Source organism: Malaclemys terrapin, chromosome 7 (assembly GCF_027887155.1).
Source record: "Malaclemys terrapin pileata isolate rMalTer1 chromosome 7, rMalTer1.hap1, whole genome shotgun sequence".
NCBI classification, from domain to species: Eukaryota; Metazoa; Chordata; order Testudines; family Emydidae; genus Malaclemys; species Malaclemys terrapin.
In genome coordinates, this window is record NC_071511.1 from 126,670,581 (window position 1) to 126,683,714 (window position 13,134).

Consider the following 13,134-nt stretch of genomic DNA (forward strand, 5'->3'; position numbering starts at 1 on the left):
CTTTTGCAGTCTCTTCTTTCAACTAATATCTGTCTTGAATATGGAAAGGTTTTAGGGTTTGTGTGTTTGTTTAGCTACTTTATTGTGGACCAATATAATTTGGTTTACAGTATTCTAAAAATTACCTTAAATAAGCATACCTTGCTACAGGAATGTTCTTTGGAAAAAAAGCATTTAAAAACAAAAACAAATGTTTTGATTTGATACTCTAAATTAACATTTTTATATTTAAAAAACACTGATTTTCCTATTACTAACCCCTGATCTGGACTAAAATTTGTAGAGCACGAACCTGAATAACTGTTCTGGAGGTAAGAAAAGACCATTTCTTCTAGCCTTGATGTATATCAAACAGAGAATCAGGAACATGTATTTATGCAGCTAGTTGTATTTAAAAGGAATCAGTGTGGTAAGTCTGGTGTAATGTAGTGTTTTTCTTTGTGATCTGCAATATTCCAGTTCTTACATTTAGTGTTTACTACAAGTTAAGCAAATTCCTTGGAGTTCTGCTAAGCGTTTTTACATTGAGCAGCTACTCTTGCTTGTTTGTGATGTAAGCAAACAACTTCCAAGGTTTCCTCCAATGTGTTGATACTGCAGGTGGCTGTGGTTTTTGTTTGTTGAATATGTTGCATTGGTATCACTTTTGTATCACTCTTTTATTACTGTACTTGTTTAGTGGTAACGTCACAATAGTAACACAGTCGTGTATAGATCTATGAAGACTGACTATTACTTTGTAATTTATAATTAAGGTGCTATTTTCAGACGCTTGCGCGCGAAGCCTTTTCTACTCCGAGAATTTGTGAACCCAACCAGAGACCAGGCAGCAGCTTTCATTTTCTTTGCCCAAAAAGCTTCTCTTTTTTTGCGAACAAGTTTTAAAACTGACTGATGCTGAGACTTAAAAAAAAAAAAAATAATAATAATAATAATAATAGAGACAAAAATAAATAACACAAAAAGTGATGTTACCCAAGCAAGGCCTTCTAATAAAGGAGTGGCCCCCTCACCCATCCCTCCCTACCTGTGCAAGTCCTGCTCACATCAGTTTCCTTCCATCCAATTAGGCGACCTGGGAGACCCAGCCAGCACCATCCAGAGGGACTTCGGAGTGGTGATGGGGTACCTCCAAGAAGCTTGCAAGATGGAACCAGGGAAGCTTATGGCCACTCCACATCTCTTAAAGTTCCACTGGCTCGATCACTACAGATTAGCGAAGAACTGCTGAGCAGAAACCAGTTTTCTACAGCTGCCAGCCATGGGCCATCTGGACTGCAGAATCATGGACAGCACTTAATATTATCCAGGGAGGCTTCTTGGGCAAAACCACACTATGAATTCAATTTCAGCCGCATGAAATTCAGGGGAAATGGTGCACTCAGCAACATCAGTGACCTTCCTTTTCTTACAGAAAACTCTGCCTTTCAAAAAATGGCACTTCATACTAAACAGGATGGGAAAAAGGATGTGAGCCATTCATCTCCTGTGGATTTAAAGATACCACAAGTTCGAGGCATGGACCTTTCATGGGAGTCCCGCACTGGTGACCAGTACAGCTATAGCTCTTTGGTAATGGGTTCACAAACGGAGAGCGCGCTTAGTAAAAAGTTAAGGGCTATCCTTCCAAAACAAAACAGGAGAAGTTTGCTGGATGCTGGACCAGATTCCTGGGGCTCAGATGCTGAGCAGTCTACCTCTGGACAGCCATATCCCACCTCTGATCAAGAGGGAGATCCTGGCTCCAAGCAACCTAGGAAGAAAAGAGGGAGATACAGACAGTACAACAGCGAGATACTGGAGGAAGCAATCTCTGTGGTTATGAGTGGGAAAATGAGTGTTTCCAAAGCTCAGAGTATTTATGGGATTCCCCACAGTACACTGGAGTACAAAGTTAAAGAGAGGCTGGGCACTTTGAAAAACCCTCCAAAGAAAAAAATGAAATTAATGAGGTCGGAGGGGCAGGATGTTTCAATAAAGATGGAATTAGATCCCCAGGGAGAGGCAGCACAAAGTGCGAATGAATCAAAAGATGAATAGGGATGTTGTAGAGTGCCAATTACTTTACAGACTGGGTGAGCACTACTGCATTGTTCAGCTACTACTGAGTGCACCTGACTCCCCTCCGTTTACTGTGACACTTGCTCCTTTGCAGTTTAGCATGAGACTCTTGTGGGCACAGGTAAAAGGTGTGCTCCGAATGTTGCATAGTTGTAAATTTTCTGGCCCAGTATGGCTCAGATCCTTTTTCTTTTTTTTTCTTTTTTTTTTTGCCTTTTGCATGTTTCTCTATTGTTCTATGGAGAATTGAGTTACCTCACAAAGAATGCAGACATGTGGAAGTAGACTCCTTGCCTGTGGAGCCTGTACTTTTTTTCTTTTCTTTTTTTTTTTTTCCTTCATATTTGCCTTTCAAAACCAAGTCCACTCTGTGAAACTGATTCTCTCTAATGCCAGACATTTTTGAATGAGAATCAAACTAATTTTTATAATAATTTGAAAAGCTTCACAAATTCTTCAGAACTCTTTTTTTCCCCCTTCTTGGATCCAGTTGATTGAAGGATTAAACTAACACAAGCTCTTTAGGAATGGCAAATCTCTTGAACTTGGAGATGGGTAATCAATTGGGTCTAATTAGGCTTTTGCCATTTTCTTTCTAAATTAATTTACCATTAGCAGTCTGCTTAGTGCTCACCCAGAGGGGAGGGGTGGGGAAACTTACATACACTACCTTCAGAATACTTTGGTTAACCACTTTGTAACACTACCTTCGCTGTAATTTTGTTTGATATTTTATAAAGGTGAGATTTAGACTCACCTGTTTGAGGATGTAGCCTTATCTCACGGAAGACAAGCTCCTTTTAGTCGGGAGCAGTCAGGGTACACTAAATGATGTATTGGGGTATGCCTCATTTTAACAAAACTATGGTTCTTTGTAACCTGTCACTTTTTACAGACTTGATTCTGAGTTTACTAAACTGCGGTTCCAACAACTAGGTTAAATGACTCTAAACTGGGGAGTGGGGATACGCGTAACAAATTACTGTGATCTTGCGTAAAACACAACAGTGATCTCATAAACTTTACAACCTCTCTAGTCTGCCCAAATATCCACATTAATGAAGGATCTGTGTTAATGTTCAGGGAAGAAATAAAAACACACAGGTAGCCTGATCTGATTTAGGCTCCACATCATATCTAGCTGTAATACTGTCAGGGTTGAACACCCAATGAGTGTTTCCTTTTTAAATACTACAGTTGCCAGTAGCAGGAAATGTTCTCTCATATCCTGCATTTCTTTGTTTTACTTTTACCTGGTGTTGATTTGATAGTGGTTTAGCACACACTAGTGTTAGCAGTTAAACATCATATAAACACTCCAGAAACCACAAGTCCAATTGTTTTTAGTATGGTGATATTTTTATCGTTATATAGATTCAGGATACATTTTGTACAATACTCTTGTCTTTGATCATTTCTGCTGGAGTGATCAGTCACCAGATAAAGCTCACTGGACTTATTACAATTTGACAAAATCAGAATTGCTGGTTCTTCAGGTGGAAACAATTTAGTCTTAATTTAAACTTGTGCAAAAGGTTTGTAGGACCACTATTTCCCCAGTTGCACAACCAAAAGAAGTGTTGGAATTTGTGTGTGAGAGAGCATTAAGCACTGTTGGTGATTGAAAGTGGATACTAAAAAGTTCATGGGAAGATGGCCTCCGTAGCCCCAGGGCTACTGAATGAATTCTGGAGCAGTTAATTCAATTAGCCTTTTTTTGTTTATATATTTTTTTTCCAGCAACCTATTCTGTTCAAAGGTTAGGCACACCATTGCTGTCGTTTTAAATATGCACTGCTCATTCTTGAGATGGTCGGGGCTTTTGGCCCAGCCGTGCTTTGTTTTTGTTTTTTACTGAATGTCAACACTCAAAAGTCTGGTTCCTCATAGAGATCTAGCTGCCATCTCATCATTTAAAGCAGTTGTAAGCTCAGTAGCAGTATATAAACTCTGCAATATAGTCCAGTTTATCTGGAGATTGCAATAAAAGTGCACTGTTAAATGTGTGATTTCATCTGCTGTTGGAGGTTATAGTGGAAGGTTTGCTGCAAGCTAAAAATGTTACACTTGCATAGAGTTTTACTGTTCAGAGAGGTTTAACCTTTTGCGGTTGTCTTTATTTAAGTGGTGTATGAGTTGAGTTTTATTGCAGTGCACGTGGAGTGCTCATTTACTCACCTCAATATTTTGTGTGTGTCTGTTTAAGTGGATGACAATCGTGCAGCAGAAGAATGGTGTGCCTACCCTTGAATGCTGCAGTTTAAAAAGAGAACTTGTCTTGCATCAGTTCAGACTGTAGGCTAAGAATTGTAAATAGATAGTGAAAAGTGAAGTACTCTTATTATTTGCTTTGGTTAGAAAGTGAATTTTAAAAACAAACCAAACGCTTATCTTTCTCAGATTAAATGTCCTGAGACCTGAAGATTGTAATATTCATGTCTGCGAAGCTTTTAAACATTACACTTGAGATCTGTGATCATTTAATATTCAGGTAATCTTTCTTTTCTGAGAAGCTTTTGAACAACCATATTTCCTCCAAAGGTCTCTGTTTAAAAAGAAAAAAGGAAAAAAAATGTGTAGATTATTTTTTAAGCACTAATTGCATTACATTGGTAACTGCAATATAAAATAGCCATTATTGTTTTGTGAAGCATGGTTGAGATTAGTTAGTGGTCCCTTTTAAAATTTCATGAGCCTCTCAAAAAAATAAAAACAATTAAAAAAAGCTGCTGAATATTCAAAAGATATATATTTTACCTTATTGTAGGTTTTGTAAATTTAGTCTGTAATATTCAGGTGCACCTTTTAATGTTAAATTTTGTTTCAAAGTCCCATCTAACGTATTTTCTCTGAGGTGATTGATCACATGACTGGTATCGCTCTAGTGCTGCAGTGATCCACTGATGTTCAATTTCTTTCTTTCACTCCATATTCTTTACAGGCGCTTTCAGTGTAGCTATCTTCGTAGTATTTGGGATCATTTTAAATATATAATTGGAATTAATGTTTGTCCATTAGCATGCTTAATTTTCTGCTGACTAGCAGTTTGCATGGCCAGAATTCCCAGTTGACCATATTTTGGTGTGGGAAGATGTGGTGGTTCACTGCTGTCTTTATAACAAAGGCTTTGTTTCTCATGTTATTTCTGATAAGTGGATGCTTATGTTATTTGGATCAGTTGGACAGGAGATAGGGCTTAGACCTTGTTCCTCCTGGTGCTTTTGTGGGAGCACAATGTTAACAGAACACAGACAAACTGCTACCCTGTGAAAATCAGGGAGTCTGTAGGAGGCGGCCTTTCAGGTATTTTCAGTCACTGGTTTTCTCTTGTTCCCAAGGGTAACCATCAGATATAGTCATTGGATTCAGCAGTATTGTTGTATAGCACACTGATGATGTAGTTTTCACTTAGCTGAAAGAGGCTGCTGATGACAGCAAGAAACTGTGAATCATATTTGTGGCAGTCTCTGAAAACTAGTTTTTCAGTCCAACTATCATGAAGGAGAATCCCTCTCTCTATTCCCATCCTAGAAAAGTAATGTTCTATTTTGTGTGTATAAAGTTTTAAGAATCAATTTTCATATTGTACTGAAGTTTAGATGTTGCTTGGTAAATCTTTGCTGCAGCATATAATGAAGATGTGGTAGGGGTCCTGGTGTGGAGTTAATTATCGTACAGTTCTGGTGAGCAAGCCCGACATGTATGAAATGTATCTGTTTTTTATTTGGACCTGTAAAATGTAAAAGTGCTTTTTTAGAACTCTAGTGACCTATTACAAATTATTACCTCACTTTCAGCCAGTTGGATCCTCATTCCACAATGTAGTAGGCATTCTTATTGTGGCTGTTACACTTGACTCCAGCTATAAAGAATGGAACATTCCAATTATATATTGTAGGGGCATGTAGTATTTGGGCTTATTTTATTTCTGGTGTAGAGAGAAGGTCCTCAGAGCCCCATGCAGTCCATTAAAAGCTCAAGTCACAGCTTCCTTTAGAATCACTCATTGCTACTTCTGCATTAGTCAGATGAAGTTCCTAAATAGCAACACAAAAAATGAAGAACAGGAGTACTTGTGGCACCTTAGAGACTAACAAATTTATTAGAGCATAAGCTTTCGTGGACTACAGCCCACTTCTTCGGATGCATATAGAATGGAACATATAATGAGGAGATATATATACACACATACAGAGAGCATAAACAGGTGGGAGTTGTCTTACTAACTCTGAGAGGCCAATTAATTAAGAGAAAAAAAAAAAAAAAAACTTTTGAAGTGATAATCAAGCTAGCCGAGTACAGACAGTGTGATAAGAAGTGTGAGAGTACTTACAAGGGGAGATAGTCAACGTTTGTAATGGCTCAGCCATTCCCAGTCCTTATTCAAACCGGAGTTAATTGTGTCTAGTTTGCATATCAATTCTAGCTCTGCAGTCTCTCTTTGGAGTCTGTTTTTGAAGTTTTTCTGTTGTAATATAGCCACCCGCAGGTCTGTCACTGAATGACCAGACAGGTTAAAGTGTTCTCCCACTGGTTTTTGAGTATTTTGATTCCTGATGTCAGATTTGTGTCCATTAATTCTTTTGCGTAGAGACTGTCCGGTTTGGCCAATGTACATGGCAGAGGGGCATTGCTGGCACATGATGGCATAGATCACATTGGTAGATGTGCAGGTGAACGAGCCCCTGATGGTATGGCTGATGTGATTAGGTCCTATGATGATGTCACTTGAATAGATATGTGGACAGAGTTGGCATCGGGGTTTGTTACAAGGATAGGTTCCTGGGTTAGTGGTTTTGTTCAGTGATGTGTGGTTGCTGGTGAGTATTTGCTTTAGGTTGGGGGGTTGTCTGTAAGCGAGGACAGGTCTGTCTCCCAAGATCTGTGAGAGTAAGTACTCTCACACTTCTTATCACACTGTCTGTACTCGGCTAGCTTGATTATCACTTCAAAAGTTTTTTTTTTTTTTTTTTTCTCTTAATTAATTGGCCTCTCAGAGTTAGTAAGACAACTCCCACCTGTTTATGCTCTCTGTATGTGTGTATATATATCTCCTCATTATATGTTCCATTCTATATGCATCCGAAGAAGTGGGCTGTAGTCCACGAAAGCTTATGCTCTAATAAATTTGTTAGTCTCTAAGGTGCCACAAGTACTCCTGTTCTTCTTTTTGCGGATACAGACTAACACGGCTGTTACTCTGAAACACAAAAAATGTGCTCTTACTTCTCATTGGCCCCAGGACCCAAACTTTGACTGGCCCATGCTGCCTGCCACTAGACCTGAAATCCAGCCCTAATATTTCCCATTTCAGAACAGAAATGATTCTTAATAAATGTATATGATTGGTGCCTCTTACATGGTAACAAATTCAGCTGCTCAGTCTTGATGTAACTATTATGTACCCTTTTGTTTGTGGTTCTTTCCTGAGTCACATGCCTGAGGACACTCCTGTCACACAAGAGGCAGCTGCACATATACATTTAGATTGTTCAGGAGCACACAAAGAATGATTTTTGCCAGTGGTCCTGGAACAATTTTTATGGTAGGGGTGCTGAACATGGAAACTCTTATTACTACTGCAAGCCAGGGGGTGTGGCAGCACCCCGAAACCCCTAGTTCCAGTGCTTATGGTTTGTGCTGTGTTTCATGGCAAATCTGCATTTAAAAGAGTCTGTAAACATTTCCTTCAGGGAAGCGCTAAAGAGTAGGTTGGCTTCCTAAAGAAATTGATTAGGGTTTTGTGAAGATAACTGGCAAAATGATCCCCCAGTCCTGGGGTTTACTAAACTCTGTACAAGCCGTAATAACTTATTTGTTCATATCAAATTGTTTTTCAAACTGTACTGAAAAGGATAGTTATACTGGTGTCAGGTGGAAGGGCAAATTCCCAAGTCTTTCTGTTCAGTTTCTTTAGGATTAAGTCTCTCTTCTTGGCTGTCCTCGAGTTTTAGGAGTGGTAGATGAATGTGGCCTGTGAGTGAAGGGAATGCTGTGCAATTCCCTTGTCTTACCCAAAATGCAGTGTTACCAGAACTATAACATGGAGAGGTCTTTTTTAAATAAAGACAGATGCTTAACGCTTTGGTTTAAAGATGATGTACACTAGCTGCAAGTCCAAACTGTATGAAGGAGAATTTATTACATTGTACAGAAAGCTTTATTCATCACAAAATGATTTTTGTTTTAAATTCTCTGCCAAAACATAGTGGTAACATTGGTATGTTGCCTACATATTCATGAGAGTCAGGAATAACTTGAGGTTTTCCTTAATAGAAATTTCAGCGATGAGATTTATGCTGGTTTAAGTAAACCCACCTTTTTTTTTCCAAATAAGATTATATTGACTAATGCTAGTATACAAATTATGTCTATCAAATTCTCTTTCTGTGACTAGTTTTGGTACTGGTAAGGTTTCCACTACTTTTGAATTATACTGAAAACTCGAAATTAGATCCTGCAGAAGCTTAAACGTATGCACTGTTAGTTAGTTGCAAGTTCATTTGGAACTATCATATATTGTAATCACTATATTTACTCTTTCAGTATGTAATATATAATTGAATTTTTCATCATATCTTGATGATCGCTAAACAGAAATATTGTAGACACAAAAATGATCCACAGGTACACTACACAGATACCAAAAAATCCCACAAGCAGTTACATGCATATATTCCAACATCTGTCTTTCACAGATTCTGGGTTTGACTTAGGCAAAATCTGTGTACCAGTATTACAGCTGTCTTGGATTTCATGTCCTACAGAATTATACCCTTACTCAGGTAATGTCCTGAAAACATTCATTTTAAAATAGCCTTATAGTATCCTCATGAAAATTTCCTAGCCCAGTGGCAAAATCTATTTCCCCACCCTCTTTACAATGATTAAGGATTTTTTAAAATTCTGTCCAGAAAATTTCATTCTCTTTCTAAAAATATATTTTACTTGTCCCTATTGAATGGGTGAGTAGAATTTAGCAAGATTCTTAAGATAATATATTTGCAGATATGTCTGTCTGGGTGAATATGATGGTGGCTGGGGTTAGGGTACAGACAGATCCATCAGAAGAGAATTTTCTGTGGTCACTAGCCAGATGAAATCAGATCTAGATATTTTCTCCACCCTAAAATAACGAAGACACCACTAGAGTTACTAATACAGTTTATCAAATACTTGGTGCTACATCTCAAATGGTTTTGCAGGTGATATTTTTATGCTTGGTGGCAGCAAGTACAGTAAACGTTACTGTCATTATAAAAGCACTTGTCTGACCCATTGTACAATACCGGAAAAGGGATCCTTCAGCACTTTTGTGTGTTCTAATATACTAAAGTCTTAATTTATCTGGTCTTCAGAGTCTTAGATACTGTAAATGTTACAATCTAGGATTATTATTAACCATTTGTCATGTCAGATCACAAGTTCTCTTGAGATATTAATCTGTCTTTAAAGAATACTACTACAATATTTTATAGTGTTCAGGCAACTTCTAAATGTATATGCTTGATATTTTAACAAATCATTTCCACAGACCATTTCAGGGCTTGAGATTTGGAATCTGGGGTAACTGGGAGGGAGGAGGGAAATTTCCCAAAATGAAAAATCATTTTAAACCATTGTGTAGTGTTCAGTTTGAAAAATATATCACTAGAAAAATGGGTAGGGATTCTCTCTCCCTTACACCTTCAGGGAATGAGCAGTGTTTAGAATCTTTTGGCTGAAATTCAAGCCTTTTTACCATGTAAATTTTTAATATAAACTCACTGACATGCTTTTTACGTCTGAGGACTGAAAATGGATCTTAATGTTTAAATTGTGGAATGGTCTATTTCTTAAATGAAGGGGGAACATTTTAAAAAAACTAACTAGATTAGAATACCAGCATTCGTGTGCTTAAGGAATTTTAGTATGTAATAGCAAAGTATTTGATTAAAAACCTAATCTTGAATTGCTAGTCTGTAATTAGGTGCATTCTAATTTAGCAGGTGACTATTCTTTACTTATTGATATGTGATGGGCTTTTTGCAAATAGAAACCTTTATCTGAGTCCCATGTGTTGCTTGTACTGATGGGATGTATGCTTACAGCAGCTTACTGCTGCTTTAAAAAATGTATAAAATATGTTTGGAGTGTTTGCTCATAACTCTTTCTAACCTCCACTTGTTAAATTGTCAGACATTGGTATTTTATCAGTCCGCAATGTAAGTTAAACTAATGTTCTTAGGAATCCAGCTTGTACACACTGTTTAAAAACCCTCAGGGACAGTTTACACACTATCCTCACTCAATTCAGGTACTTGTACTCTATTCTTAAACCTAGCAGTGACTTGTATTTTGTTTTGCTTTTCTTTTGACGTGCTGATAGCACATCTTTGATGAATGTCAACTTAAAACTCAGTTCAGGTATCCAGGTATAACTCAGCCAAACGGATTTTAAAGCTGCATATTACTCTCCAGCACACAGTGCCTCAGACACTTATAGTGGCATTCTGTATATTCAGTTACTACTGAGCAGATCGCATGGGGGTTCCTGTTAACTATGTATTGTAAGAAATTTCTCTCTATATATTATATAATATGTATTATATTCTATACATATATATTATATATGTAATCTTAAGCGTATATATTTTAAAATGCCACTACTAGCCAGTGCAGCTAAAGTAAAATACATTCCCAGCTGCTTCTGTAAACTCTACAGAAGCATTTCCTTAATGTGGCTCTTGCTTCTCTTTCACCATAACTACTTCTAAATTCAAGCACCGGTCCTTGGGTGTCTGACCTCTACATTCTAGTTATGCAATGTCTTTAGAGAATTCTGTGCACTGGCCACTGTGATGGAAACCAACGGGCCAGAAGTGCTTTGAGTTTATTAGTAATTGTTCTGCCAAAGTCGGTGTTGTATGACAAGCATGTAAACCTGTCAGATAATCAGCAGAGGTACAAGTCTATAATAGTCTGTATAATCACTACCACATAATTGGAAAGACTAAGCCCCTGACAGGTGTCTCTTTTCTAATGCTGAGCACTAATTCAGAATGTGTTGGCACTTAACAGCTGTAGTGATGGGCCTGTCTGCTGTATCTGCACAGGGAGTGAAATTTTAAGAAAAAATCCGCTTCTCTGTACCTGTAGTAATGTGTCTGCAGTTGCAAGTCAGCAACACCTCTGCTTTATTATTTGATACTTTACATCTGAAAAGAGTTCTCTTTCTATTTATGTGACCCATAGTCTTTGACGAGTATGGAAAATGGCATTTCTCTCTGACCTCTAGAAGTTCAAGTGTCATGGGAAAAAATACAGGAACCCCCCCTTTACTCTTATGGACCTCATTTCAATATACTGTTTACAGTTTGACGGAATTGTATAATTTAATATTTCTCTTGTACTGTAGTTTATATTTATTTACAGATTTTTTTGTACTGTGTGATTTGAACTTTTGTTCCTTGCTATGATCAACGTTTTATGTAGTAGAGCACTTATGATCACAAATTAAGGTTTTTGGTTTGATTGCACTACATTAATTTTTTTAATGCAGTTCTGATTTTTTGACTGGACTAAATAAGCTGTGTCTTAATGTATGTGATAAGTACTTTTAAATTTTTAATTCACGTGGTCCATTTATTTTTTTTGCATTGTATGTCAGAAGCGCTAATTCTCTTGTTGTGCATGTGTAAGATTTAATGGCTCCATTGTATTATTTGACCATGTCATTTTGGAAACACATTCCCAGCTGTAACGTTGTGTATGGTAGTTTTCACTGGATGCTAGACTTTTCAAAACCACTATTCTTCTAATAAATTTTGTTGTGAAAAACTTTAAAAGGGTTGTAATTCTGTTGTTTCTAGTGTGTATTTTAAAGTGCCACAATTACAGCCTATGATGTTGTAAAATGTAAATTAACAAGAATAAAGAGATGCAGAGGGGAAATACAAATGTAAAGGAAATAATTACTGGTAGAGGGATCAAGGTTTGGAGTCTCCATCTGTTTTCTGTAGTAAATAGGATTCCTGATTAAACCCTTTTAGCAGTTGAGTAGAGGATGCATGTGAAAGCTGAAATGCAATCTTGCAGGAATGTCTATTCCCATGATCTCCCGTATTCTAACTAGCTCTCCCTTACGGGTCACCTTAATTTTCTTTCATAGTAAATAATTTATCTAGTGAAGGGAGAGAGTGGTCTCTTTGCAAAATGATGCGGCTGGGCTTATTGAGGATTTACTAATGAATTAGGAGTAGACACCATGGTCGTAAATGCCTAGATATAAATACCTGTTTTCTGCTTGTGTGGTTTGACGTGGCTTGCTGATATTTTTTGCCTAGAATGTGTACAGTTATATAGTGGTGCTGGTGTGTCTTTGTTGTGTCGCTGGATTGCTTGTCAGATGGAATTGGACCAAGAGAACTGTGGTTTGCTTGACCGTTTGCTGTGCAGAAGTCAGCATTAGTGTTGCTCTCATCCTCTGAGCAGATATTGAGGAATGTCAACAACTCTGATTAATACATGGCAAGCTTCTAATAACAGTAACTGTGTGCTCGCTGGCATCTTTCTGCATTCGGTCCTGAGTAACATTCAATATAGTGGCACCCTGCTTCAGCTGTTCCTGACTTTAGCCCCAAATTTACCTTCTTTTAACCCATTCTTCGTGTGTACCACTTTTAATGTTATACATTATTGATATTGGAAATGCTCATTCGTGAAAAGTAGGTTACTGCACAAGTTGTACAAAGAGATGGAACCCACATAATTTCAAGCTGTTTCTGCTAAAATTCCTTATTTGGACCTAGATTGGGTGAAGGCAACAGATAGTAGGAATCTCCCTGTTGCAGAGAAATTCTGTTAGTGCTATGGAAAATCTGATGCCCTGCATTTGTTTTCTACCCCTTATCAACCAGAAGTTTCTTATTTATAGTTCACACTAACTAAGCTTGGGTACATAAGGGCTCACATTTGCTAACATTGTGTTCAATTCACAGTTAAAAATCCTGGAAAAGTAACTGCTACAATGTGCACAATAGCCTGCTTTTAGTGTTTTACTATCCCTGGTACTATGAAGTAAAAGAAAATGCA

General features: G+C 37.6%; 1 protein-coding gene across 8 annotated transcripts in view; it reads left to right on the forward strand.

Moving 5' to 3' along the window:
- Nucleotides 1-13,134, forward strand: part of LCOR (ligand dependent nuclear receptor corepressor) — a 129,176-nt gene that overhangs the window by 86,566 nt on the left and 29,476 nt on the right. Inside the window, exon 9 of one of the 8 annotated variants that reach the window (XM_054035637.1) lies at nt 1,071-6,114. The exons of the other annotated variants lie outside the window; for them this stretch is intronic. Within the exon in view, the coding sequence (XP_053891612.1) occupies nt 1,071-2,040 (970 nt within the window). The 3' untranslated portion in view covers nt 2,041-6,114. Of the gene's footprint in view, nt 1-1,070; nt 6,115-13,134 lie in introns of those variants that run through there. 8 annotated transcript variants of the gene reach the window in all.